General features: G+C 49.3%; 1 protein-coding gene across 1 annotated transcript; it reads left to right on the top strand.

Annotated features, from left to right (window-relative positions):
- On the top strand, positions 1,798-24,717 carry ALLC (allantoicase). The gene is made up of 12 exons (XM_005684368.2): positions 1,798-2,071; positions 4,732-4,826; positions 10,732-10,782; positions 12,206-12,293; positions 13,745-13,870; positions 14,914-14,993; positions 15,848-15,980; positions 19,730-19,885; positions 20,252-20,325; positions 21,748-21,856; positions 23,542-23,666; positions 24,376-24,717. Exons 1-12 carry the CDS (start codon positions 2,053-2,055, stop codon positions 24,580-24,582), a joined length of 1,263 nt encoding a protein of 420 aa, XP_005684425.1. The 5' UTR covers positions 1,798-2,052; the 3' UTR covers positions 24,583-24,717.

Genomic DNA, 24,903 nt, shown 5'->3' with positions numbered 1-24,903 from the left:
CCCACAGGCAGCTCTCAAGTGTTAGCTCTGGCTTTCCTGCATTGGTGGGAGGTTGTTAAAGACTTCCGAGACTTACTGAAAATCGATATTACACCCAGGGTCATTCGTGAAAAGGCACAAAAATAACGAGTGTCCTCCTATAACACGCAGCAATGTGCTTTGCGTCCACACACCTCCACCTTGACTAGAACTTTCTACAGCGACGGAAATCTCTCTTCTGGCTGTTCAGATGACACCTGGCTTCTGAGCATTGAGCTTTAGATAGATTTCATTTGCTTCAAATTCAAATGGTTCAAATAGCAGACAGTTACCATCTTAGCACAACCACAGCATGCATAGACACTGTACCAGCATCAAACCTCGTGTGCGCAGAACCCAGGGCTGAGTGACTCTCCTGTTCAAAGGGCTGGCTGTTTTGTTTAAACACAGGATCGTAGGAAAAGCTGTGAATGTCTGAAGAGAAGACAGGGGGCTGGATTTCACACCCCCCATCGGTTTCCCAGCTATTTCTATTAAACTGAGATGGGAGTTTCATTTTCCTCCGAGATTTCTCTCTGTCCTGGCTCCTCTGCAGTGTCTCACAAAGATCTGTTTTTCTTTTATTTCAGTGCAACACATTTTAAACACACTTGAGTAGCGAAGTCTCACTGTTAATGGAGTTTGCCAAGAGAATGATAAAGCTTTAAGTCACTAGGTCTTGGAGTGGCTGTAAGGTCACCACGTGACACCTCAGTTCTAGCGAAGCGTGCAGGATCAGGAAACGGGCAGACGTGGCCTCCAGCGAAGGCTAAGGAAGACGCCACGGAGAATTTCTGCCCCAAGCCAAGGTTATTCTGCCGATTAAAACAGATGTTTCCAAATGCCAGAGTTCATGGGGAAAAGCGGAAGTCAGCCTCGGAAACTTCCAGCTGTTTTTGAAGTGCCCTTTGATGAATATATATATGTATGTATGTATGTATGTATTGCAATGAACTCGAGGAAAGTGTGCTCACCCCATTTTGAGAAACAGGCCACATTAAAAGATCTGGCTTGGTGGCCCCGGGTGCTGCCTGTATCTCGCAGACCAACGAGGGTCGGCTTCGGCGGCTTTACCCATTAGCTGTAGAGAGTGCTGACCAACATGCACCCAAGAAGGACTTTTTATGTATTTATTTTCCAAACAGAAACATTCGTTTCCAGAAGGGAGCATTCTTTTTTTTTTTTTAATTTTTACGTTATATTAGAGCATAGTTGGTGAACAATGTTGTGTTAGGGCGGGTTCTCTTTTTTTGAAACAAGTGCTGCACTGCAGTGTTTATTGTCTAAATGGAGTGCCAGTTTTCAGGGGTGGGGCTGGAAGAACCTGAAGCGGTGACATCAATATCTAGAAAAAAAGTGTAAAGTTTTTTTCCCCTTAATCTCTTTCTCCCTTGAATCTGCAGCCTCTGGTCAATGTGTGCCATACCAACTGTTTGTGTAGTCTGAGGCACATCAAAGCAAAAGATAAAAGACGGCTAAGATGAAAAAGAACGCTCTCCATCCTCCACAGCCCTCTGGGAGGCAGAGAGATGCCTGCTCCGTGTGGGTCAGGCCTGCGTTGCCATGACGCCGGGCTCCTCCCATCCAGTGGAGTACCGGGCAGGGAACCCTGCATCCCTGACTCAGGCAAACGTGCGGATGCTCTGTCCTGGGGCGGCTCGAGCTCACTGCAACCCATTGAGAAGCAAAGCCAAGCCTGTTTGAAACACTGGGTGACTCATGTGTTCCGTGTTTAGCTAAGGAGATGGAATACTCACAAGTCTTTGTCGAGTGTGCACAATGGGCCTGGCCGTGTGGGTTTTGTTCAAGACGCGGGACACTGACTGAGTTGTCGTCGTGCTGGTGGTCGGGGGGGCACCTGAGCAACCCACCGAGTCTGGGATGGGTCTTCCCCCGGCCTGGCCTTGCCCCGTCCCTCTGAGCCCCCAACACCCTGAGCGGCCAGTGGAGCTGAGCAAAGCCGAGTGTGTGAGCTCGACGGCTGCCCCGGGGCACGGCAGGGACGTTCCGGGAAGAGGCCTTTGATCAGTGGCCATGAGGGCGCGTCTACCGGGTGGGCTAGTGTTGCCTTGTCCTTTGGCATTAAAGGTTTGGAGACTGCGTGTGTGTGTGGGGGGAGCGGACATGGGCGGGCTGCCCACTATTATCTTCTCCAGCCGATAAATGCCCTGAGTGGATGGAAAGTTCTCTGTACTGGGGGAGCTGGGAGTCACGCACGGCTACTGGGCACTCAGAATGTGGCCAGCACAAGAGGAACTGCATTGTAATTTTATTTTCTTCACCTTTATTCACTTGTAATTATTTAAAAGTCGCTGTAATTTTTGTAATTCAATTGTAATTCTTTAAAATTACATTTTATTCACTTGTGATTCTTTAAAATTCGCTGACTAGCCACCTGAGGCCAGGGCTTCCAGGCTTCCCCGTGCAGGTCTGGACCAGCGGGGTTCTCCAGCCCCCAGGCCCTGGACCCACCTGGCCACGTGCTCTGTCGCCCCATCTCCTTGGTGCCCAGCTCGGCTGTCCCTCCTAAAGGAGGCCCCAGGAGGACACCTCTTGTCTCTGCATCTCCTGCTATGTCTGCCCTCCACTGTGACCCCTAGAGAGCAGGGGTCAGGGGTCAGGGGTCAGTCCCACGCTTGGCCGTGGGCCTGGCCACCGCGGGAGCTTCAGCCACAGCCACTGTATGAGCCTAACACTAATGGGTGAGCATCCCTTCCGAGACTGATGCGGGCTAAGAGCTCTCAAATATCCATCATGTCAGGACACGTCTGGGTTGGAAATAGGGTTCCCTCCCCAGCTGTGTGGTTTGGACAGTTCACTCGGCCTCTCAAAGAGGCATTTTGTTTGTAAGATGTGAATACCAAACTCATAGGGTTGTTCTGAAGATTAAAATGAGATAAAATAAATGAACTGTGTAGGACGCTATTGTAGACTCAAATAAATGTCCGGAAATAAATGTCCTGTTTTCTTCTGCACCTGTTCATCCTTGGGAAGATTTTGGTCCATCTGAGGAATCAGTATTTTAACACACAAATCAAGAAAGCATCATTCACCCATTCATTTATTCATCAAGTATCTGTCAAGCATCTTGTATGTGGCAGGCAACGTTCCAAGCCCTGCAGACACACCAGTGGGCAAAAAAAAAAAAAAAAAAAATCATCAGTGTCCTCATCTGTTGTTCAGGTGCTCAGGTGGGTCCGACTCTTTGCGATCCCATGGGCTGCAGCACACCAGGATTTCCTGTCCTTCAGCATCTCCCAGAGTTGACTCAAACCCATGTCCATGGAGTCGGGGATTCCATCCAGCCATCTCGTCCTCTGTCGCCCCCTTCTCCTCCTGCCCTCAGTCTTCCCCAGCATCAGGGTCTTGTCTAATGAGCTGGCTCACGAGTGTCCTCATGGAGCCTATCACATCTAATTGGGAAAGAAGATAATAAAACCCACGAGCAGGGGAATCCCGCAGAGGTCTGCGTGCTGTGGAGACAAAGACAGATGCGGCGGGGGTGTCGGCAGTGCTGGGGTGGGGGTGTGGGCAGAGATGCCATGGCACTGGGGGAGCCGTTTGCACTGAGAAGGTGACAGTCCCGCCGGGCCTCGAGCAGAGGGAGCGGTGAGCTGCACAGGTGCCCGGGAAGAGCTTCCTGGCAGAGGGAACAGACGTCGCCAAGCCCCAGAGGCAGGGCACCCGGCGCCGCAGACGAGGAGAGTGCTCTGTCCTCTGTTTTCTGGGCCCGCCTCCACCGGGGTCCAGCGCCTAGCTGCTCGATACGTGTGTGTTCCTAATATATGTATTTTACTGAAGTATAGTTGACAAAATGTTTCAGGTGCATAGCAAGGGGATTCAGTCATACATACACACATACATTTCAGATTGCTTTCCATTATTACAAGATATTGACTCCAGTTTCCTGTGCTCACTCTAACCCTTTGTTGCTTGTATCTTTTTGTGATTAGAAATCTGTCATTCTATTCATACTAAGTCAGACACAGGGAATCAAAACACGTTTTGTTTTTTAAAGTGAGACTGTTTTCTAATGTCTCAAAGTAGCCTCTCTGTAAAGGCTATTTTCCAAATACTTTATTCAGGCTGACTTGTTTTGGGCCGCGCTGCGTCTTCTTTGCCGTTTGGGCTTCTCTCTAGCTGGGCGGCCCGAGCGTCTCACTGCGGTGACTTCTCCCGAGGATCCAGGATCGCGGCCGGTAGGGAGTGTGGTCTCCGTATTTGCGGCTCCTGGGTCCTAGAGCGCAGGCGCAGTAGTTTTGGCACGCGGGCTTAGTTGCCCCGCGGCGTATGGGGTCTTCCTGGACCAGGGGCTGAACCTGTCTTTCCTGCATTTGCAGCGGATTCTTCACCAGTGAGTCACCAGGGAAGCCCAGGATGTGTTTTTTTGAATGTCCCTCAAAACTATTCAAGGCAAACTGTTCTTTTCTACATTAAAGCACTTCTTCCTCCTTGAATAATGAAATTTTGCATTTTGTGGCTGCAGAATTTGTGTATTTTCTTCTTAGATGGTTCACACAGGGGCCGTGCTCTAGTAACCGCCCACTGCAGTTTTGCTGGGGAGGGACCCTGAGCCAGTGGGTACCCCCACAACCAGTGGGGGGCACGTGTGTTGTCTGAATGGCTGAAGCCTTGGTTTGGGGGTCTGATGAGAGCCTTGCTCCCTGAGACTTGGCACCCAGAGGCTGACCCAGCCCGCCTTTCTCCTTGCAGGAAGCATGGCTGACTCCCCCAGGGAAAGAAAAGTGGCCAGGCCTCCAGACTTCACGCAGCTGATTGACTTGGCGTCTGAGTTTGTAGGAGGAAAGGTAAGCAGGGTGTCTCAGGGCGGGAACAAGTGTTGTACTTAATGCACCCAGGCTGAGGCTCCAGCTGACCACTGCAGGGACCCCAACTGGAACAGCAGGAATCAAGAGGAAGGCTGGCCTCCCCAAGGGAGCCCGTTACTGCAAAAGTCTCCCAGGGAACTTCCCTTAAATTGGTGACAGTCATGACCGGGGCAGCATTGCCCGAGGTTGGGAGCACACTTTTTGCCCCTGTGGAAAGAACTCCCCACCCCGTACTTTGCTTTCTTATGGGGCAGATGAGTGGTCCTCAGACTTCAGTATGAGAATCACGTGAGGACCTAACATGAGGCTCCAGGTAAGCTACAGACCTACCCTCGAGAGCTTAGGCTCTGCCAGGAGACGTGCAGACAAGGGCTGGCATCAAGGCAGGACAGGACGCTGTGGGGCCACATCTGCCACGCAGGGTGGGGAAGCAGGGGGAGGGCCATGCAGGGAAGCGATGCTCAAAGGAGCCCTCAGTCAGGGGAGGAGCCGGCAAGGCAGGGGGGTGATGGGGAGGGTCAGACAGAGGACGAGGGGAAGGGGGCTGACATGGGGTGTGAGCGCAGGAGCCTGGAGGGGTAGCAAGGCCCCCCGTGCCTGGAAGGTCTCTGCCCCAGAGGAGGCTTGCAGGTGAGCTCACCAAGCTGCGTCCTCGGGAGGCAGATGTCAACAGACAAAACTGCACAGCCTAAAAGCTGAGCACAATGCTTTATTCAGAGAGAAAACAGGTCGTCAGCCCAGGACACGGCCTCTCACATGGCTCTACGGACGGCTCCGAAGAGGTGAGGGGGGAGCCAGGATGTGTAGGGGGTTTTGCAACGAAGACCATGTAACCACAGCATCAAAAGATTCCTATTCATAAAAGAAAACCAGACATCTTTAGTTAAGGAATTTAGCCCTTTTCTGTGTACGGGCTTCCCAGGTGGCGCCCGTGGTTAAGAACCCGCCTGCCAATGCAAGAGACATAAGAGACGTGGGTTCAATCCCTGGGTCGGGAAGGTCCCCCGGGGGAAAAAATGGCAACCCACTCCAGTATTCCTGCCTGGAGAATCCCATGGACAGAGGAGCCTGGTGGGCTACAGTCCATGCGGTCGCAAGAGTTGGAGACGACTGAGCAAATCTGGGCTCACCGACACCTTCCGTTTTTATTATTAAATTAATTTATTTTAATTGGAGGCTAATGACACAGTCCTTTGATGTGCGCTTCCCTCCCGATCCTATGCTTTCCGCTCACACAGAGACGGCCCCCACATTTGGCCAACCAGACAAGCAGCAACTCCCAGACAGCTAGGCCCTCCCCTGCCTTCTAGGTTCTGGCTGGGCTCAGAGGTCAGGACACTCTTTCCCAGACCACAGGGTCCCCAGGCCTCACGTCTGGTGGAGTGGCCAGCAGCCAGCCTGCACCTCACTCTTGAAGGTGTCCTGCTTCGCGAGTTCAGTGGTGAGGGCTCAGCGCTTTCATTACCATGTCCAGGGTTCAATCCCTGCTTGACAGGGCAACTGAAAGCCCCCCGAGCCATGAGGTGTGGCCAAACAAACATTCTGCTTTGGTTAACAAACCACAGAGACAAAGGAGAAGACTCAGCAAGACGGTAGGAGGCCAAAATCATGTTTAGAAGCAAACCCCTCTCCCGCCAGAGACGCTTGGCGGGCACAAACAAACCTTGTGTGCACCAGGACCCAGAGACCCACAGAGACGGAGCCAGAAGTGTGTGTGAGTGTCTTCTGTGGATTACGGGTCAGCAGTGGGCTGCCACAGGCAGGGGCTTGGGGTGCAGCAGATCTGGGTATGGCATAAGCCCTCTTGGAGCAGGTCACCATTAACCCACCATAGAGCTGCCAGAACTTACACAGGACTGGGGAAACAGACTCTTGGAGGGGCACAAACAAAACCTCATGCACACCAGGACCTGCAGAAAGAAGCAGTGGCTCCACAAGAGACTGACCCAGACTTGCCCGTGTCCAGGAGCCTCCAGGGGAGGCGTGGGTTGGCAATGGCCTGCGGCAGGGTCGGGGGTACTGAGTGCGGCAGTGTGTGCTTGGGACCTTCTGAAGGAGGCCCCCATTATCTTCATCACCTCCACCATAGCTTGGTCTCAGGTCAAACAACAGGGAGGGACCACAGCCCCGCCCATCAACAGAAAATCGGATTAAAGATTTACTGAGCACAGCCCTGCCCATCAGAACAAGACCCAGTTTTCCCCTCAGTCAGTCTCTCCCATCAGGAAGCTTCCATAAGCCTCTCATCCTTCTCCATCAGAGGGCAGACAGAATGAAAACCACAATCACAGAAAACTAACCAATCTGATCACATGGACCACAGCTTGTCTAACTCAATGAAACCATGAGCCATGCTGTGTGGGGCCACCCAAGATGGACGGGTCACGGTGGAAGTTGTGACAAAACGCGGTCCACTGGAGAAGGGAACGGCAAACCACTTCAGTATTCTTGCCTCGAGAACCCCATGAAGAGCATGGAAAGGCACAAAGTTATAGCACACTGAGAGAGGAGCCCCCCAGGTCAGTAGGTGCCCAAGATGCTACTGGAGATCAGTGGAGAAATAACTCCAGAAAGAATGAAGAGACGGAGCCAAAGCTAAAACAACACCCAGCTGTGGATGTGACTGGTTACGGAAGTAAAGTCAGATGTAAGAAAAATATTTCATAGGAACCTGGAGTGTCAGGTCCATGAATCAAGGCAAACTGGAAGTGGTCAAACAGGAGGTGGCAAGAGTGAACGTCGACATTCTAGGAATCAGTGAACTAAGATGGACTGGAATGGGTGAATTTAACTCAGATGACCATTATATCTACTACTGCGGGCAGGAATCCCTCAGAAGAAGTGGGGTAACCATGATAGACAACAGAGGAGTCCGAAATGCAGTACCTGGGTGCAGTCTCAAAAATGCAGAATGATCTCTGTTCGTTTCCAAGGCAAACTATTCAATATCATGGTAATCCAAGTCTATGCCCCCACCAGTAATGCTGAAGAAGCTAAAGTTGAACGGTTCTATGAAGACCTACAAGACCTTCTAGAACTAACACCCAAAAAAGACATCTTTTTCATTATAGGGGACTGGAATGCAAAAGTAGGAAGTCAAGAGATACCTGGGGTAACAGGCAAATTTGGCCTTGGAGTACAAAATGAAGCAAGTCAAAGGCTAACAGAGTTCTGCCAAGAGAACACACTGGTCATAGCAAACACCCTCTTCCAGCAACACAAAGGAAGACTCTACACATGGACATCACCAGATGGTCAACACTGAAATCAGATTGATTATATTCTTTGCAGGCAAAGATGGAGAAGTTCTATACAGTCAGCAGAAACAAGACGGGGAGCTGACTGTGGCTCCGATCATGAACTCCTTATTGCCAAATTTAGACTTAAATTAAAGAAAGTAGGGAAAACCACTAGACCATTCAGGTATGACCTAAATCAAATCCCTTATGATTGATTATACAGTGGAAGTGAGAAATAGATTTAAGGGACTAGATCTGATAGATAGAGTGCCTGATGAACTATGGACAGAGGTTCGTGACATTGTACAAGTGATCAAGACCATCCCCAAGAAAAAGAAATGCAAAAAGACAAAATGGCTGTCTGAGGAGGCCTTACAAATAGCTGAGAAAAGAAGAGAAGTAAAAAGCAAAGGAGAAAAGGAAAGATATAAGACTCTGAATGCAGAGTTCCAAAGAATAGCAAGGAGAGATAAGAAAGCCTTCCTCAGCGATCAATGCAAAGAAATAGAGGAAAACAGCAGAATGGGAAAGACTAGAGATCTCTTCAACAAAATTAGAGATACCAAGGGAACATTTCATGCAAAGATGGGCTCGATAAAGGACAGAAATGGTATGGAACTAACAGAAGCAGAAGATATTAAGAGGTGGCAAGAATACACAGAATAACTATACAAAAAAGATTTTCATGACCCAGATAACCATGATGGTGTGATCACTCACCTAGAACCAGACATCCTGGAATGTGAAGTCCAGTGGGTCTTAGAAAGCATCACTACGAACAAAGCTAGTGGAGGTGATGGAATTCCAGTTGAGCTATTTCAAATCCTGAAAGATGATGCTGTGAAAGTGCTGCACTCAATATGCTAGCAAATTTGGAAAACTCAGCAGTGGCCAGAACTGGAAAAGGTCAGTTTTCATTTCAATCCCAAAGAAAGGCAATGCCAAAGAATGCTCAAACTACCACACAATTGCATTAATCTCACACATTAGCTAAGTAATGCTCAAAGTTCTCCAACCCAGGCTTCAACAGTACATGAACCCAGAACTTCCAGATGTTCAAGCTAGATTTAGAAAAGGCAGAGGAACCAGAGATCAAATTGCCAACATCCAATGGATCATCAAAAAACCAAGAGAGTTCCAGATAAATGTCTACTTCTGCTTTATTGACTATGCCACAGCCTTCGACTGTGTACATCACAACAGACTGTGGAAAATTCTTCATGAGATGGGATTACCAGACCACCTGACCTGCCTCCTGAGAAATCTGTATGCAGGTCAAGAAGCAACAGTTAGAACTGGACATGGAACAACAGACTGGTTCCAAATTGGGAAGGAATACTTCAAGACTGGATAATGTCATCCTGCTTATTTAACTTATATGCAGAGGACATCATGTAAACTGCTGGGCTGGGTGAAGCACAAGCTGGAATCAAGATTACTGTGAAAAATATCAATAACCTCAGATATGCAGATAACACCACCCTTATGGCAGAAAGTGAAGAACTAAAGAGCCTCTTGATGAAAGTGAAAGAGGAGAGTGAAAAAGTTGGCTTAAAACTCAACATTCAGAAAACAAAGATCATGGCATCTGGTCCCATCACTTTATGGCAAATAGATGGGGAAACAATGGAAACAGTGAGAGACTTTAATTTCTTTGGCTCCAAAATCTCTGCAGACAGTGACTGCAGCCAAGAAAGTAAAAGACTCGTGCTCCTTGGAAAAGAAGCTGTGCCACCCTAGACAGTGTGTGAAGCAGCAGAGACACGGCTTCGCCAACAAGGGTCCGTCCAGCCAAGGCTGTGGTTTTTCCAGTGGTCACATATGGATGTGAGATTGGACTGTGAAGAAGGCTGAGCGCCAAAGAATTGATGCTTTTGAACTGTGGTGTTGGAGAAGACTCTTGAGAGCCCCTTGGACTGCAAGGAGATACCACCAGTCCATCCTAAAGGAGATCAGTCCTGGGTGTTCATTGGAAGGACTGATGCTGAGGCTGAAACTCCAATACTTTGGCCACCTGATGGGAAGGACTGACTCATATGAAAAGATCCTGATGCTGGGAAAGATTGAGGGCAGGAGGAGAAGGGGACGACAGGGGATAAGATGGTTGGATGGCATCACTGACTCAACGGACATGAGTTTGAGAAAGCTCCAGGAGTTCGTGATGGACAGGGAGGCCTGGCGTGCTGCAGTCCATGGGGTCTCAAAGTGTCGGACTCAACTGAGTGACTGAACTGGAGAAACCACAGACCAACCCCCAACAGGGTGTCCTAGGATGGGCTGGCTAAGCTGCAGGGGTGACCCTTGTGACAATTTTTTCCCCATTGCTCTGGGACAAGGGTCACAAGGCCCAGGGTCCTCCATTTTTGAAAAAAAGTTGGTTTATTTTCTTTCTAAGAAGTTAGCACTTTTGTATCCAGATGGTAAAGGGGATTAAGAAGGAAAGGGTGAGAAGGCAAGATTAAGGGGGAGGCAGGCAATGAAATCTAGGCATTTAAAAAGCGCTGTGTCTTAATTGCCTATTGTTTCTCTCCCCCTCAGCAATTTCACATTTTCTTTTTACTGCATCTCATAATGTTTCACCAGGGAATGAAATAAAATGATTTTAAATTTATGGTTATTTTATCTTTACTTCTTTCTTTGTCTAGATTTTATTTGCAACAGATGACTTTTTTGCTCCTGCCGAAAATCTTCTAAAGGTACTGTAAATTGGTCTCTGCTAAGTGCTGGGGTGGGGTGAGCCACACAGTCCTGCTAATTAAAATTTCCCTGTGTGTTTAGGCTGGGAGTCACATGATGTGACCCAGAGAATTAGCGTATTAGAACAGTAGAAACGTGGGCAAATTAGCCTCCACTCCTGTTAAGATGGCAGAGACAGCTGTGGAGCCAACACAGGGTTCTGGGACCACCTTGCTTTATTGGGGAGTCGCTGATGCCGTCTGTATTTCTCTCTGCCCCACTTTGTGTTCATAACTTGTGATGGGAAGAAAAGTGTTGCAGAGCTTGAATTTTTTGGAAAATGTTTTTCCTACTTAGTTATAAAAATGTTGTTCAGTCACTCAGTTATGTCTTTTTTGTGACGCTGTGGACTGTAGCACCCCAGGCTTCCCTGTCCTTCACTATCTCCCAGAGTTTGCCCAAAGAGTCAGTGATGCCATCCAACCATCTCAGCCTCTATCAACTCCTTCTCCTCCTGACCTCAATTTTTGCCCAGCGTCAGGGTCTTTTCTAATGAGTTAGTTCTTTGCATCAGGTGGCCAAAGTATTGGAGCTTCAGCTTCAGCATCAGGCCTTCCAATGAATATTCAGGATTGACTGGTTGGATCTTCTTGCACCCCAAGGGACTCTCAAAGAGTCTTCTCCAACACCACAGTTCAAAAGCATCAGTTCTTTGGCACTCAGCCTTCTTTATGGCCTAATTCTCACATCTGTACCTGACTCTTGGGAAAACCATAGCTTTGAATATATGGACCTTAGTTGGCATATGTTTATTAAAAACAGAAAATACTGATAAATGTAGAGAAGGACGCGAACTCTGGGGAATCCAGCCACCTTGTCCCTGCAGTGGGACCAGCGAGAGTTTTTACAAGAGGGGTGATGGCCTTGGTGCCCGTAGAGCTGGCACCCAGCAGTGTGTGACTGCTGTGGGATGGTGGTCTCCCTTTCACTGGTGGGCCTGGAGCAGCTCAGAGCACAGGGGTGGGGGCAGGGGTGACTGTTCAGAGTGACCCGCAGCATCGAGCCTACACTTCCTGAGACTCGGCTGGTTTCTGGTTGCCCAGTCTTTTGGGGGTTGCTCTGGGAGTCCAGCTACCCTTCCTCACTTTGCTCAACAGCCTTTCAGGAGGCGCCCAGGTTGCAGCTGCACCAGTGGTGGGGCCCCTGGGATGAGCCTTGTGTGGTCTTACCTTTTGCTGCCAGTGGCAAGTTCCGTGGATGAAGGCCCGCAGAGAAGCAGGACTTCTTTCTCGGAAGCCGATACGAAGACGCAGGCACCGTCCTCCGTCTCCCCTACAGGCCCTGTTCTCTGCACCACCCATCTGTCCCTTTGGGGCAGACGTGTATTTGCTGGGAGCCCAGGCTCTCGCGTGAAGGTTAATGATCCACTCGTCTTTGTTTTAGAGGGACAACCCAAGTTTTAAAGAACACGAGTACACTGAGTTTGGGAAATGGATGGACGGATGGCAGACCAGACGGAAAAGGATTCCAGGTGAGACGATGATGACGCTGTTCACTCACTCCTGCGACATTTGAGATCAGGGGCTGTTGGAAAGCAGTGCACGTTGGGGGCGATTTTAACATGGGCCCTTGGACTACTCGGTCACCTCAGATGTCCCTTCTGAATGGCAGGCTCTGCCCATTCAGGAGCGGTCGCAAGAGCCCTGGTCATCGGTGCAAGCAGGAGGGGGCAGGCGCTTGTGAGGAAAAGGAGACTCTGGAAAAGGAGGGCTGTGGGTGACGGAGACTGAGCCGATGCACACGTCGGTCAGTGTGCGTGCAGCATCTGACATCAGCACCCCTCTCTGAAGTAGGTGTTCTGGTCCCATCCGATTGCCATGAAACAGCTGCATTCACGCAGCTCAGGTCACGGCGATGGCAAGAGAAGCCGGGATCCATCCTATCTCTTACGTCACCTTAAGAGGCCGTGTTCGCTCACTGCTACCCATCAGTCAACATACACCCTTTAAATTTAAAGAAATGTCTGTAAAGGAAAACCAGCCAGCATTAGGCCAATCACTGACGTGCTTGCTACTGTCTCGAGTGTCACAGACGCAGCCGGCGTTCCTAGCTTTCTGTATTTCTGTGGTGCTCCAGGCCTCATGGCTGTCCTCATGCGGTGCTTAGTTGCTGGGTCATGTCTGACTCTCTGGGACCCTGTGAACTGTAGCCCACCAGGCTCCTCTGTCCATGGGATTCTCCAGGCAAGAATACTGGAGTGGACTGCCGTGCCCTCCTCCCAGGTCTCCCGCATTGCAGGCAGATTCTTTACTGTCTGAGCCACTGGGGAAGCCCAGGCCTTATTCAGTTCAGTTCAATCGCTCAGTCGTGTCCAACCCATAGTCTTGACTAGATGGACCTTTGTTGGTAAAGTATCAGGCCTTATTAGATTCTAATAAAACTGGACGTTTTAAAGTTTCAGATCTGAATCTGACTACTGGGAACCAAGAATCACACAGCGTCATACTGGGAGTTCTTATACGTCGCCCGATGCAGGGCGGGGTAGTCCTGGCTGGGCCCCTGAAGGCAAAGCTTAGGCTGTTTCCGGGAGACCCTGCTCAGTACTGAGCCCCGGCCTAGCTGGGCTGGTGGTCCCTATACCAGAGTTACAGCTAAACTTTTTGGAAGCTGAGCCTCATCCCTGATTTGCAGTTAAATGAAGCTCAGAGACGCCCCTCTGCCAACGCTGCCCACAGGAAGTGGCCCCTCTGGACCCAGGGCTTACGCACGTTCTGATCAGATTAGAAGTGAGGGTCCGTGTGGCGAGTGGCGGTCCTGTGTGGCCACGTCATCAGAGCCCTCGCAGGCTCGGCCGAGAAAGAGCCCGCACCGTTTTTCTCGGAAGCGAGAAGTGCGTTTCCGGAGTTTCTCTTCGGCTGTCTCTGTGCTCAGGCTCGGCGGCGGGATTCAGCCCGCGGGGGTTCCTGTTGTTTACGTCCCCAGGTCACGACTGGTGTGTGGTCCAGCTGGGCATCCAGGGTGTTATCCGGGGCTTCGACGTGGACACGTCCTACTTCACGGGAGATCACGCCCCTCGAGTGTCGATCCAAGCGGCAAACTTCGAAGAAGGTGCCTGGGGGACCTTTGTGGGGAGCTTTGTGGGGGCCCTGATGGCTCACTTCCCAGCCAGTCTCGTCCAGAGGCCCCCCTCTCTGCCACAGAGGCTGACCACATTCCCCCTCAAGGGCTCCGTGATTTTTGAGGTTTAGCTTAACAGTGTTCTTCAGCTCAACTTAGATTTCGCTATTCTCACATGCAGCACCCCCGGCAGGCGCAGGGTTTGGGGAGCAGGCTGCCTGGGCGGCCAGGGCGGTCTAAAGCCTGGTTGGGGCCAGCTGTGGGGCCACCGCCGCCGCTCATTCTGCTGCCCCCCAGCCCCCCCCCCGGGTCTGCGTAACCACGCGGCAGCTCTGGGCTTTCCAGGAAGTTTCCTTTCCGAATCCTGGAATGGAACTGGTGTCTTCCGAGGTTGGTCCCAGAGGTAGCTGTCTAGAAACATGTACACTCAGGGGCATGTCTGTACATTACTTGGGAAACAGGAGTCATATCAGTTAGCGGCCTTATCCTGGAGGCACCCTGTGCCCAGCTTGTATGAGGCTCCAGGGGCGTGACAGTCTCCCCTCCAGAAAGACAGTGGAGGGCCTGAAAAGTCACGTGATGGTGGGAGGCAACCTCCAGCGACACAGAGAAAGATGCTTTCAGGAGGCGCACTGATCATCCACGCAGGCTCCTGCTGGTGAATTGCCCCCGGATCAGTTCTGAGGATGCCGCTGGGGGAAGCAGTGTTTGTGAACTGACTAACAATATTCCAGAACTTTATCAATCCAGCAAAACCCGAGTCGTGTGATGAGTTTGTCTATCTGGCTAAACTTGGAGATGATATTTACCCTCTGATGAGCAGACAAACCACCAGATGTGCAGCACCCCTTTGGAAGTTACTCTACGTATTTTAAATATGGAGGAACTTTAACACATATATCTATTACATTGGTCTTTGACTTAAGAAGCGATATCTTTAGGCAAAATAAAAATGACCCCACAGCCCACTAAGAGAGTATGTATATTCTGATTTTGAATGGGAATGATAACCTTCCTGGTCACTGTAACTTTAGATAAGCAGCCAGAAATCCCACAACGAGAAGTCAGGACAGGAGCCGCGGCCACCCCTGAGGAGTTTGAAGCCATTTCAGAGGTACGTCTCCCGGGGGAGTGGGGGCTTGTCACGAGCTGTTGGGAGCAGCTCTGCCTGCCTGCCCACCTGCACTCAGCCTGGCAGAGCTCACACATTGTGCTTGCCCCGTGCGACCCTGCAGAGGTTTCTGGGTGGGTCTGTGCACCCCTGACCCCAGCGCATGCGAGGTCCAGGGTGCTGCTTTCCACGGGGCAGTCTGCTCACAGAGACGCGGAATGATGGCCCGTGAGATAAATACAGAGTCATTTCACGTACTTTTGATAGCAATTGGACAAAATAACATTATGCTAGATGAATGTAATCCAATAAACAATTTGGTTTGTGTTTGGGGACATTTTTCTTTTTTGAAGTTTGTCTCCTGATCTTCATTGCGTTTTACAAAAGTGTGGATCCATAACAGACTGGGGAAACACATGACGGCAGCAACAGGCGGGCCCTTCCAGGGAAGCGCTGATCTGGAGGAGAGCGCCGGGGGGCTCAGGCCGACGTGTTTACCCCCAGGCCCACGGCAAGAGCCTGGGTTTTATTTAAAAGTTCACATCACATTCCGGCTGCTGCCTTTTTATGAATCCTCAAAGTGAAGACATCCGGAGGCTTGTTTCTAACCCCCTGCCCATCCCTGGCCACCACCAACCTGTGGCTGTTATGACCGGGGTAAAACAGAAGCAGGCCTTTACTCTGTTTATTAAACCTGGGACTTGATGTTTATTAGTGTTTTTATTAAAGTGTTCCGTTAGGCATCCATCATTAGTCTTGTTCCAAAGTGGTTGCCCCGAAAGCCCCGTGCAGGCATTAGGATGCGAGGACTTATTGCTCCCTAGAGCCATCACTAGTGTTTTTATATTTATTGCTAGCTGAAGTCCGACGACTGGAGTTGCTTGGTTCCCATGACAGAACTTACACCGGGAAATCCTGCTTCCAGCCACAACTACTTTCCAGTCACTTCCCAGCAGAGGTGGAGTCACGTACGACTCAACATTTTCCCGGGTAAATACGACGGGCTGCCTCCAGTCCGGTGCTTTCTTCATGGAGTGCTGGCGTGTTTCAAAACCACAAAGCAAAGTCACCCTCTCCTTCTCGGTCACTGATCTCTCTAGCATGTTAGGATTTTAATCTTCCCTTTCTGTGCACTAGGAAGTTCTCGTTTTAGCCCTGCCATCCATAGGTGATGAGGAAAAACTATCAAGTAAATTAGCACGTGATGGACCTAAGCTGTGTTCGGTTAGACATCGCCTAACAGTGTCTATTTCGCAGACATACTAGCAGTCGAAGTGCTGCGTACAAATCACCTTTACTTTGTCCTGTTGAGCAGCTTCATTGCAACAAGGTGATGAGTGTGCCGTGCATTTCACCCATGTGGAGTGCACACCTCTGTGGCTTATGGTGCATGTGAATTCACAGTGTAAAGTCTATGTGAGTATATAGTATTGCTTCCCAGGTGGCTCAGCGGTAAAGGGCACGCCTGCAGTGCAGGAGATGCAGGTCCCACCCCTGGGTCGGGAAGGGCCCCTGAAGAAGGAAATGGCTACCCACTCCAGTATTCTTGCCTGGAAAATTCCACAGACAGAGGAGCCTGGTGGGCTACCGTCCATGGGGTTGCAAAGTCAGATGCAACTGAGCGACAGCGTGAAATATATATATATATATATATATATAGTATATGTGCACCCATCACCACGGTCAACTTTAGAGCACGTTTATCACCTTGAAAAGGTACCTGATACCCTTTAGCTATCAGCATTCATCTCCCCCAGCCCTAAGCAGCCACTAGTCCACTTTCTGTCTTGATCCATTGGACTACTCCAGACCCTTCGTATAGATGCTCTTTTGTGCCTGGTTAGCGTGTTTCCAAGGCTCACCCGTGTTGTCGGGCGCCAGCACTTCATTCCTCTGTGTGGTTAAGTAATCTTCCATTGTATGGACAGACCTCATTGTCCATGCATCAGCTGACAGACATTTGGGCTATTTCCACCTATTGAAAGCTTATGAATAATGCCGGTATAAACACCCCTGTACAAATTTTTGTGCAAACATACGGTTTTCATTTGGGTGTACAACTAGGAGTTGAAACTGTGGAGTCATATAACTGTGTTTTAAATTTTATGAGAAATTATCAGACTTCTTTCCAAAATGGCAGCACCATGTTAGAGCCCCACCAGCGACGTATGAGGGGTCTGGTTCTTCCACATCCTCCCAACACTTGCCATTTTCTGAGTTTTTGATCACAGCCACCCTAGAGGAAATGAAGTGGTATCTCGCTGCGGTTTTGATTTGTATTTCCCTCAGGACCAATTATTTTTAAAAGCTTTCTATTTTTTATATTGGAGTGGAGTTAACAGCATCATGTTAGTTTCTGATTTTCTGATGTTCAGTTGCTCAGTCACTCATCCGTGCCCAACTCTTTTTGACCCCACGGACCGCAGCACGCCAGGCTTCCCTGTCCATCACCAACTCCCAGAGTTTACTCAAACTCATGTCCATTGAGTTGGTGATGCCATCCAACCATCTCATCCTCTGTCATCCCCTTCTCCTCCTGCCCTCAATCTTTCCCAGCATCAGGGACTTTTTCAGTGAGTCGGCCCTTCCCATCAGGTGGCCAAAGTACTGAGTTTCAGCTTCAGCTTCAGTCCTTCCAATGAACATTCAGGGCTGACTTCCTTTAGGACGGGCTGGCTGGACCTCCTTGCTGTCCAGGGAGCTCTTGAGAGTCTTCTCCAGCACCACAGTTTGAAAGCATCAGTTCTTTGGCGCTCAATCTTCTTTGTGGTCCAGCTCACATCTGTGCATGACACTGGAAAAGCTACATGTGTGTGCGCGCCCAGTTGTGTTTGACTCTTTGCGACTCCATGGACTGTAGCCCGCCAGGCTTCTCTGTCCATGGACTTTTTCCAGGCAAGAACACTGGAGTGGGTTGCTATTTCCTCCCCCAGGGGATCTTCCCGAGCCAGGGATTGAACCCACATCCCTTGTGTCTCCTGCACTGACAGGTGGATTCTTCACCACTAGCGCTACCCGGCAAGCCTCAGCTTTGATTATGGACCTTTGTCAGTAAAGTGATGTCTCTGCTTTTTAATACTCTGTCTAGGTTTGTGGTAGCTTTCCTTCCAAGGAGCAAGTAAGTGTTAGTTAGTCATGACTCTTTGCAACTCCATGGACTGTAACCTGCCAGAATCTTCTGTTTGTGGAATTCTCCAGGCAAGATACTAGAGTGGGTTGCCATTCCCTTCTCTAGGGTATCTTCCTGACCCAGGGATCGAAACCGAGTCTCCTGCATTGCAGGCCGATTCTTTGCCACCTGAGCCACCAGGGCTGCGGTCGCTATCCGCGGTGATTTTGTAGCCCCCCAGATAAAGTCTGTCACTGCTTCTACTTTTTCCTCTTCTGTTTGCCATGAAGCGATGGGACTGGATGCCATGATCTCACACAAGCCCCTTCGCCACGTCAAGGCTGTGATCCATGAAGGGGAATATTCCTTGAGAATGTGATTAAAAGTGAGGCCGGATATTATTTCTGTAAAGAAGAATCTTATTTTTTTAATGTACAGTTTTACATGAACTAACACTATGTACCATGAAGGCAGTTTATAGTGTTCAGTGAACCAGTACAGTGTTGGGAATTGCTCTTGTTAGTGTATTTTCTTGGGTTTTATACAAACATTCCAGGAGATGGTGAAGGACAGGGAAGCCTGGTGTGCTGCAGTCCATGGGGTCACAGTGTTGGACACGACTGAGGGGCTGAACAACAGCAAATAGCAACACAGCCTGGTTTCATTTACTGTAAATACCAAGACTTCCACCGTCCTACTGAAATTCCTTCAGATCACTCAATTTCACCAAATTTTTCATGTAAAAATATAGGGCTTGTTTCACTAGAGTATTCTAATTAGTGATTTTGAGCTTCTGTATAAAAAATCTTGGGTTCCACCTTCTAGGACGTGATGCTCAAATAAAAAAAACGTTCATTTTATTAGACTCACATATTGTGAGCAGATCTTGGTAGTTATTTTTCACTCTGCAGACCTACTCTCAGCTGCTCTGGTTCTCAGCAGCTACTTGAATTTGTGAATGTTATCTTCAGTATTCTCAACCCCACTGCAAAGCAACGTGTGTAAAAATAAAACGTAAGATCTTGTGTAAGTTGGTGTGGGATTTAGCAATGTTGATTTCAGGCACCAAGTATATCTGTGGTGAATTTCCCAACTGATTTTTTGCCTTCCTAGAGTTAATAATTCACCAACAACACAAATATGTGAGTATTTACTATGTGCCACATGGAAGCAAGCAAGACAGGTAGCTATTCTGGCCTTCAAAGATTTTTAGATTCTGCTTTTGGGAGGCTTATTATCAGGGACTTAAGAACAAGGTAATTCTGGACTGTGATTAGTGCAGTGGAGTAAATAAGTGTGTGTGTGTGGGGTGGGGTTGATAACCTTAACCTGGGGAATCAGACTGTGGCTGAGGTATGGAGGTGGGGGGCAGGAAGGACATGGCTCTAGAGAGGGAAAGAAGGCCTTCCTGGGGCCACGCGGCTAAGCTGAGACCTGAGAGTAATGAGCAGTCTTCGGGCAGCAGGGAGGTTGTCTGAGGACGAAGGGGGTGGCGGGTGCAAAGGCCCTGGGGCTTCGGGCTTAGTGTATTTAAGAACTACAGCAGGCAGATGTGTGGAGCTCTGTGTTTTAAGATCCACAAATGGCAACTGTTCCCAAGTAGTAATAATAAGGCACTTTTCCTTTTCAGATGGTGGAATTGCACGTCTTAGGGTATATGGTACTGGACAAAAAGACTGGACTGCGGGTGACCCCAAAGAACCGTTAGACCTGGTGACCATCGCTTATGGGGGTGCCTGTGTAGGGTTCAGCAATGCACATTTTGGGCACCCGAACAATATCATAGGTGAGACGATGCTCGAGGAGCTTGGGACATGAGGGCATCACACTGAGCACCCCGGTATGGTTTGAATCACTCAAGAGGAAGGGGCCATCTCAAGCTATATGGGTGGGGGAGATCTTCATATAGGATCGAAAGCCTTTAAGACAGGAAGTAAATCAATAGCAATCTCCCTTCCTAATTTTGGCTTAAGCAGTGGCTTGGGTGTGAATTTGCTGACGCATTCACCTTAATGGAAACCACGGATGTTGCCCTGCTCCGGCGCACGGCGTCTGCACTGATCACGCCAGCGCATGTTTATTCTAAACATTCTTGCGGTTACAGTGAAACGCGGTGGTCCTGTGACATCCCGTTAAACGCTGTTTTTGGCAGGAGTCGGCACGGCGAAGTCGATGGCAGACGGCTGGGAAACAGCACGAAGGCTGGACAGGCCCCCGATACTGGAGGTGAGAGGCAGAAACTCTGCGTCCCAACGCTTCCCAGAAAGTGAAGGTTGTTTCCTTCATTTGCTGTCAGGGAGACTGATATTTCAGAAACCTCTTAGGCATTTGTGTAAATACTTGTTGCTTCTACATGTCTTCTAAATCTTCCACTGTTTCAATATAATATCAGAGCCAGGCTACACATAAAGACCTAGAAGTCAAACTTGCTAATTAATGCTGGCTGTTCTAACACAGCATTGGAATGATCCCTTTTTTAATATAAAAAAGCTAGAGCATCTAAATTTAATAAAAACCCATGAGTAGATTTGTTGATCTGGAGGAAAAAAAACACCATTTCATCATCTTTGATTTTTGTGTATCCCTGGGTCAGTCCACTTCTGTGAGCGTGTGATGGCTCAGCTGTTTAATCTGACCAGTAACTAACTCAATATAAGGAAGTAAAACGGGAAAGAAAACACCTTTCAGTGTGCAAATCATATTACAAACTTAATTGTAAACACCCCTTTCATGGGTTAGTTTTTGTATCACCCAATGCTTCCAAATATAAACAAACTCTCCTCACTAGAAACTTGTGTTTGGAGGCAGGTCACATATTGGTATAGATTTGGTCAAAGACATATCTGCTTTGAAAAGTGAAACCAACCACAGGAGCTATGGGTTGGGTTAGATAGATATCCGTTGGTGTACAGCAGCCTACCTGAACTCACTTGCATGTATGCTAAGTCATATCCACCTTTTTGCGATCCTGTGGACTGTAGCCCGCCAGGTTCCTCTCTCCATGGGATTTCCCAGGCAAGCACACTGGAGGGGTTTGCCATGCTCTCCCCTCCAGGGGATCTTCCTGACCCAGGGGTGGAACTCGAGTGTCTTAAGTCTCCTGCATTGGCAGGAGGGTTCTTTACCGCCAGCGCCACCTGGGAAGCCCACTTGAGTTTATAACTGACATACGCGATCATATCAGAAATTCATCAGAATTTACCACGCGCCCAGTCAACCCCTGAGTCGGCATTAGGCGTTTACAGAATGACAGCAGAGAGACGCTTTATTACGCAAGAAGCAACTTACACCAGATCACAGGAAGGAAGCACTCTTTTATAGTGGAAAGTGAAACTGTTAGTCACTCAGTCATGTCTGACTCTTTGTGACCCCATAACTAGCCCACCAGGCTCCTCTGTCCACGGAATTATCCAGGCAAGAGTACTGGAGGGGACTGCCATGCTCTCCTCCAGGGGATCTTCCCGACCCAGGGACCAAACCCCGGTCTCCTGCATTGCAGGCAGATTCTTTACCACCAGGGATGCCCTACTCTTTAACAGTAGGAAATGACACGTGCGTGCCAACGTTGTTACTTGCTGGTTTTCAGGACTGGTGTCTTGAATGACAGCAAGCTGACTTACTTTGTTTCTTCCTTTTTTTGAATTCCAGAATGATGAGAACGGTATTCTCCTGGTTCCAGGCTGTGAGTGGGCAGTTTTCCGATTGGCGCACCCTGGAGTAATAACTCAAATCGAAATCGATACAAAATATTTCAAAGGTAAACGTAATGCCACTAGGAAACCGCTTATAATTGGTGTGCTGGTCATAACGGCAGCAGGCTCCATGCCGCAACTAAGACGCGATGCAGCCAAATAGATAAATTAAAACTATGAAAAAGAATAAAGACAGCAGGCTCCAGCAGGGGAGGGACTCAGGGCAGCGGGCTGTGGACCTGGCTTTCCACTCCCAGCTGTGCAGCTTCAAGCGTGTTAACTCTTTGCACTCTGCTTCTCTCTACAAAGCATTAGATGTGCGCTCGACCACACAAGTCGTGAGGTTCCATGAGGCACTAAGGCTCTTCACCGTGAAGGGCCCTGAACTCCACGTGGAAGAAGCCTAGGAAGCACTTCCTGGTTAGGTCATCCAAAGGAAGGGGTAGGGGTGTCTTTTCAGGGGAGGGACCACAGGCAGCTTGGTGACTATTTCTTCTCTGGGCAGTGATCTACACACATTTTAAAAATCATAGCCTTCCTTTAGTAAAATAATATTTGGAAAAAGCACCCTTAATGTTCCATATTTACTTTCTTATGAAAGAGATACATGTTCCATTATATTAAGTTCAAAAGAGGTTACTAAACTTTTATAATCGTTAAGTTTTGCCAAGTACTGTGGTGGGTGTCTAATGACTCTTTGGCCATCATTGAGTAAATACAACAATTTGTATTTATACACTGGATGTTTGATTTTTAAATGTCTTGCGAATCATTATGACCTCACTCAACTATTAACTCTTTCATCAAGGGTCAGTATATATTTAAGGTGAAGTTAATGCTCAGTGGGCAGATGTAAACGGTTTCAAGAGGCCTTGATAATTTAATCTCCTGTTGGGAAGACCATGGTTTAGATCTGACTAGCGGCCACTGTTTCCACTTCTCAACATGACTGACCCAGGGCGGCTCCTGAGGGTCAGGAGGACTGTCATTCCTGCTATTTCCTTGCCGTTTCTGGATGTTCACAAATCATCTCTAGTGGTATATTTAATCCATGGTTCTCTGTGTGGTAGTTTAAAGTCACTGGTTTATTTTTGCAAGGGACAGTTTAGCCAAAACTAGGGTGAAAGTGAAGTTGCTCAGTCATGTCCAACTCTTTGTGACCCCATGGACTGTAGCTTACCAGGCTCCTCCCTCCATGGGATTCTCCAGGCAAGAGCACTGGAATGGGTTGCCATTTCCTCCTCCAGGGGATCTTTCTGATCCAGGGATCGAACCTGGGTCTCCCGCATTCCAGGCAAACGCTTTAACCTCTGAGCCACTAGGGCCAAGGTAATAAGCCCCAAATCCGTGTAGCCAGGGACCCCAAAGTGCAACACGGCACGGACGCACTGGTATTGGCCTTGGGTATCTCTGTCAGGGAGGTGGTCATGGGGATCGGGAACAGACCAGCATCCAGTCATAATGTCAAACATGCAAGGCCTAATACATGCACACACACACATGTGCACGCACACATGCGCGTATATACACACGTGCACACATGCACGCACATATATATACATGTGCATGTATATTAAAGAAACAGAAACAGTCATTGGGATGTCCTCTCACTGCGCCCCAGAAGCATGCTCACCTCACCCATGCTCACTCTTTGCTGGGTCTTTCGATCTGATTAAAAAGGTCAATATTCCATAAACCAAACTGCGCTGAGTGCAGAGTGGAGACGGTGGCCTTTGTCTTGTTCCAATAGGTAATTCTCCTGAGACCTGTAAGGTGGATGGCTGCATCCTGACGGCTCAGGAGGAGGAGGACATGGTCAGGCAGAAGTGGGACCTTCCGGGCCATAAGTGGAAACCACTGCTTCCGGTCACAAAGGTAGCGTGGTGTCCGATCCCTTGGGGTCACACAGGCAGCCCTCCAGCGGGCTACTTCGGTCAAGGCCGGATTTCAAAGGGTTACAGTTCCACCCCAAAACTTCTGCTCAGTTTAACAGTGCAATGAATGAGATTTTTAAAACTGTCTCTGCCCCTTTATATAATAAAATGACGGGCTCTCTCGTCTCAGGTCTTTGCATATCTAACTCTCAAATTTTCTTTTAGACCACCTTGTTCAAGTGTGCACACGTGGAGAAACGTTTCCGCGATGCACTGACTCTCTAGGCGGGGGTCTAGCGTACTCAGGGCCAGCAGCGTGTGGCCAGCCGTGGGACGGATGCTGGGGTGACCCAGAGCGTTTCCCTGCATCACGCAGGAGGAACGTGGTCATTCTCGGGTCGGAGACGGGAGCGAGCGCTGCTCCCCTTAGTGAAGGGTGACCGCTCCCGCAGCGCCCCCCGTCTGCTTTCTTTTTCTCATCAGTTTGTCCGCTTACTTAACTATCAGAAAGAAACATCACGGGGACCTGAGTATTCATGCCGGTCTCCTTGGGGCATCCTGTCCCCGAAAGCAGATTGCTAGGGCAAGCCAAATTATTATCATGGAATAACTTTTCACCTTTTAAGGCCCAGAGTCCAAGCGGATGGGTGGCCTTGGGAGAGTCAGCCCCCTGGTCATTTCAAGGACCTCTGCCTCCCCTCTCTTTACAGCTGAAGCCTGATGAGATGCACGTGCTGGACAGCCTGACCCCCGAACTGCAGGACGTCATCACCCATGCCAAGTTCACCATCACCCCCGATGGGGGCGTGAGCCGCCTCCGACTTAAGGGTTTCCCCAGCTCCATCTGCCTCCTGCGGCCCCGCGAGAAGCCCATGATGAGGTTCTCGGTGAAGGCGGGGTTCAGGGCGAACCTCTAACCCACATGAAACCTGTACAGTGACTCGGACTTTTCTTCTGAAGTATTTTCAACACCGGAAACTTAAGTTTCCAGCAATTAGTGTTTTGAAGGTCAATATAATTCCTGATGATTTAATAAAGTGGTCACTCTCACACATTGGTATCTGCATTTAGTGTCACTTAATGGAGTGCTTGGCAGTTGGATCCCGTGGTTGGGAGAACCCCCTGGAGGAGGGCTTGGCAACCCGCTCCAGGATGCTTGCCTAGGGAACCCCATGGGCAGAGGAGCCTGGCGGACTCCAGTCCACGGGGCCACAGAGTCGGGTACCGCTCACTCGTGG

This window comes from Capra hircus, chromosome 8, assembly GCF_001704415.2.
Source record: "Capra hircus breed San Clemente chromosome 8, ASM170441v1, whole genome shotgun sequence".
Lineage (NCBI taxonomy): Eukaryota > Metazoa > Chordata > Mammalia > Artiodactyla > Bovidae > Capra > Capra hircus.
This window is presented reverse-complemented; position numbering and strand designations above follow the sequence as displayed.

Bases quoted from the DNA above. Each gene is read 5' to 3' on its own strand.
- ALLC (XM_005684368.2), top strand. The intron at 4,827-10,731 runs GTAAGCAGGGTG...TTCTTTGTCTAG, and splicing joins CTGAGTTTGTAGGAGGAAAG to ATTTTATTTGCAACAGATGA. The intron at 20,326-21,747 runs GTGAGAGGCAGA...TTTGAATTCCAG, and splicing joins ACAGGCCCCCGATACTGGAG to AATGATGAGAACGGTATTCT.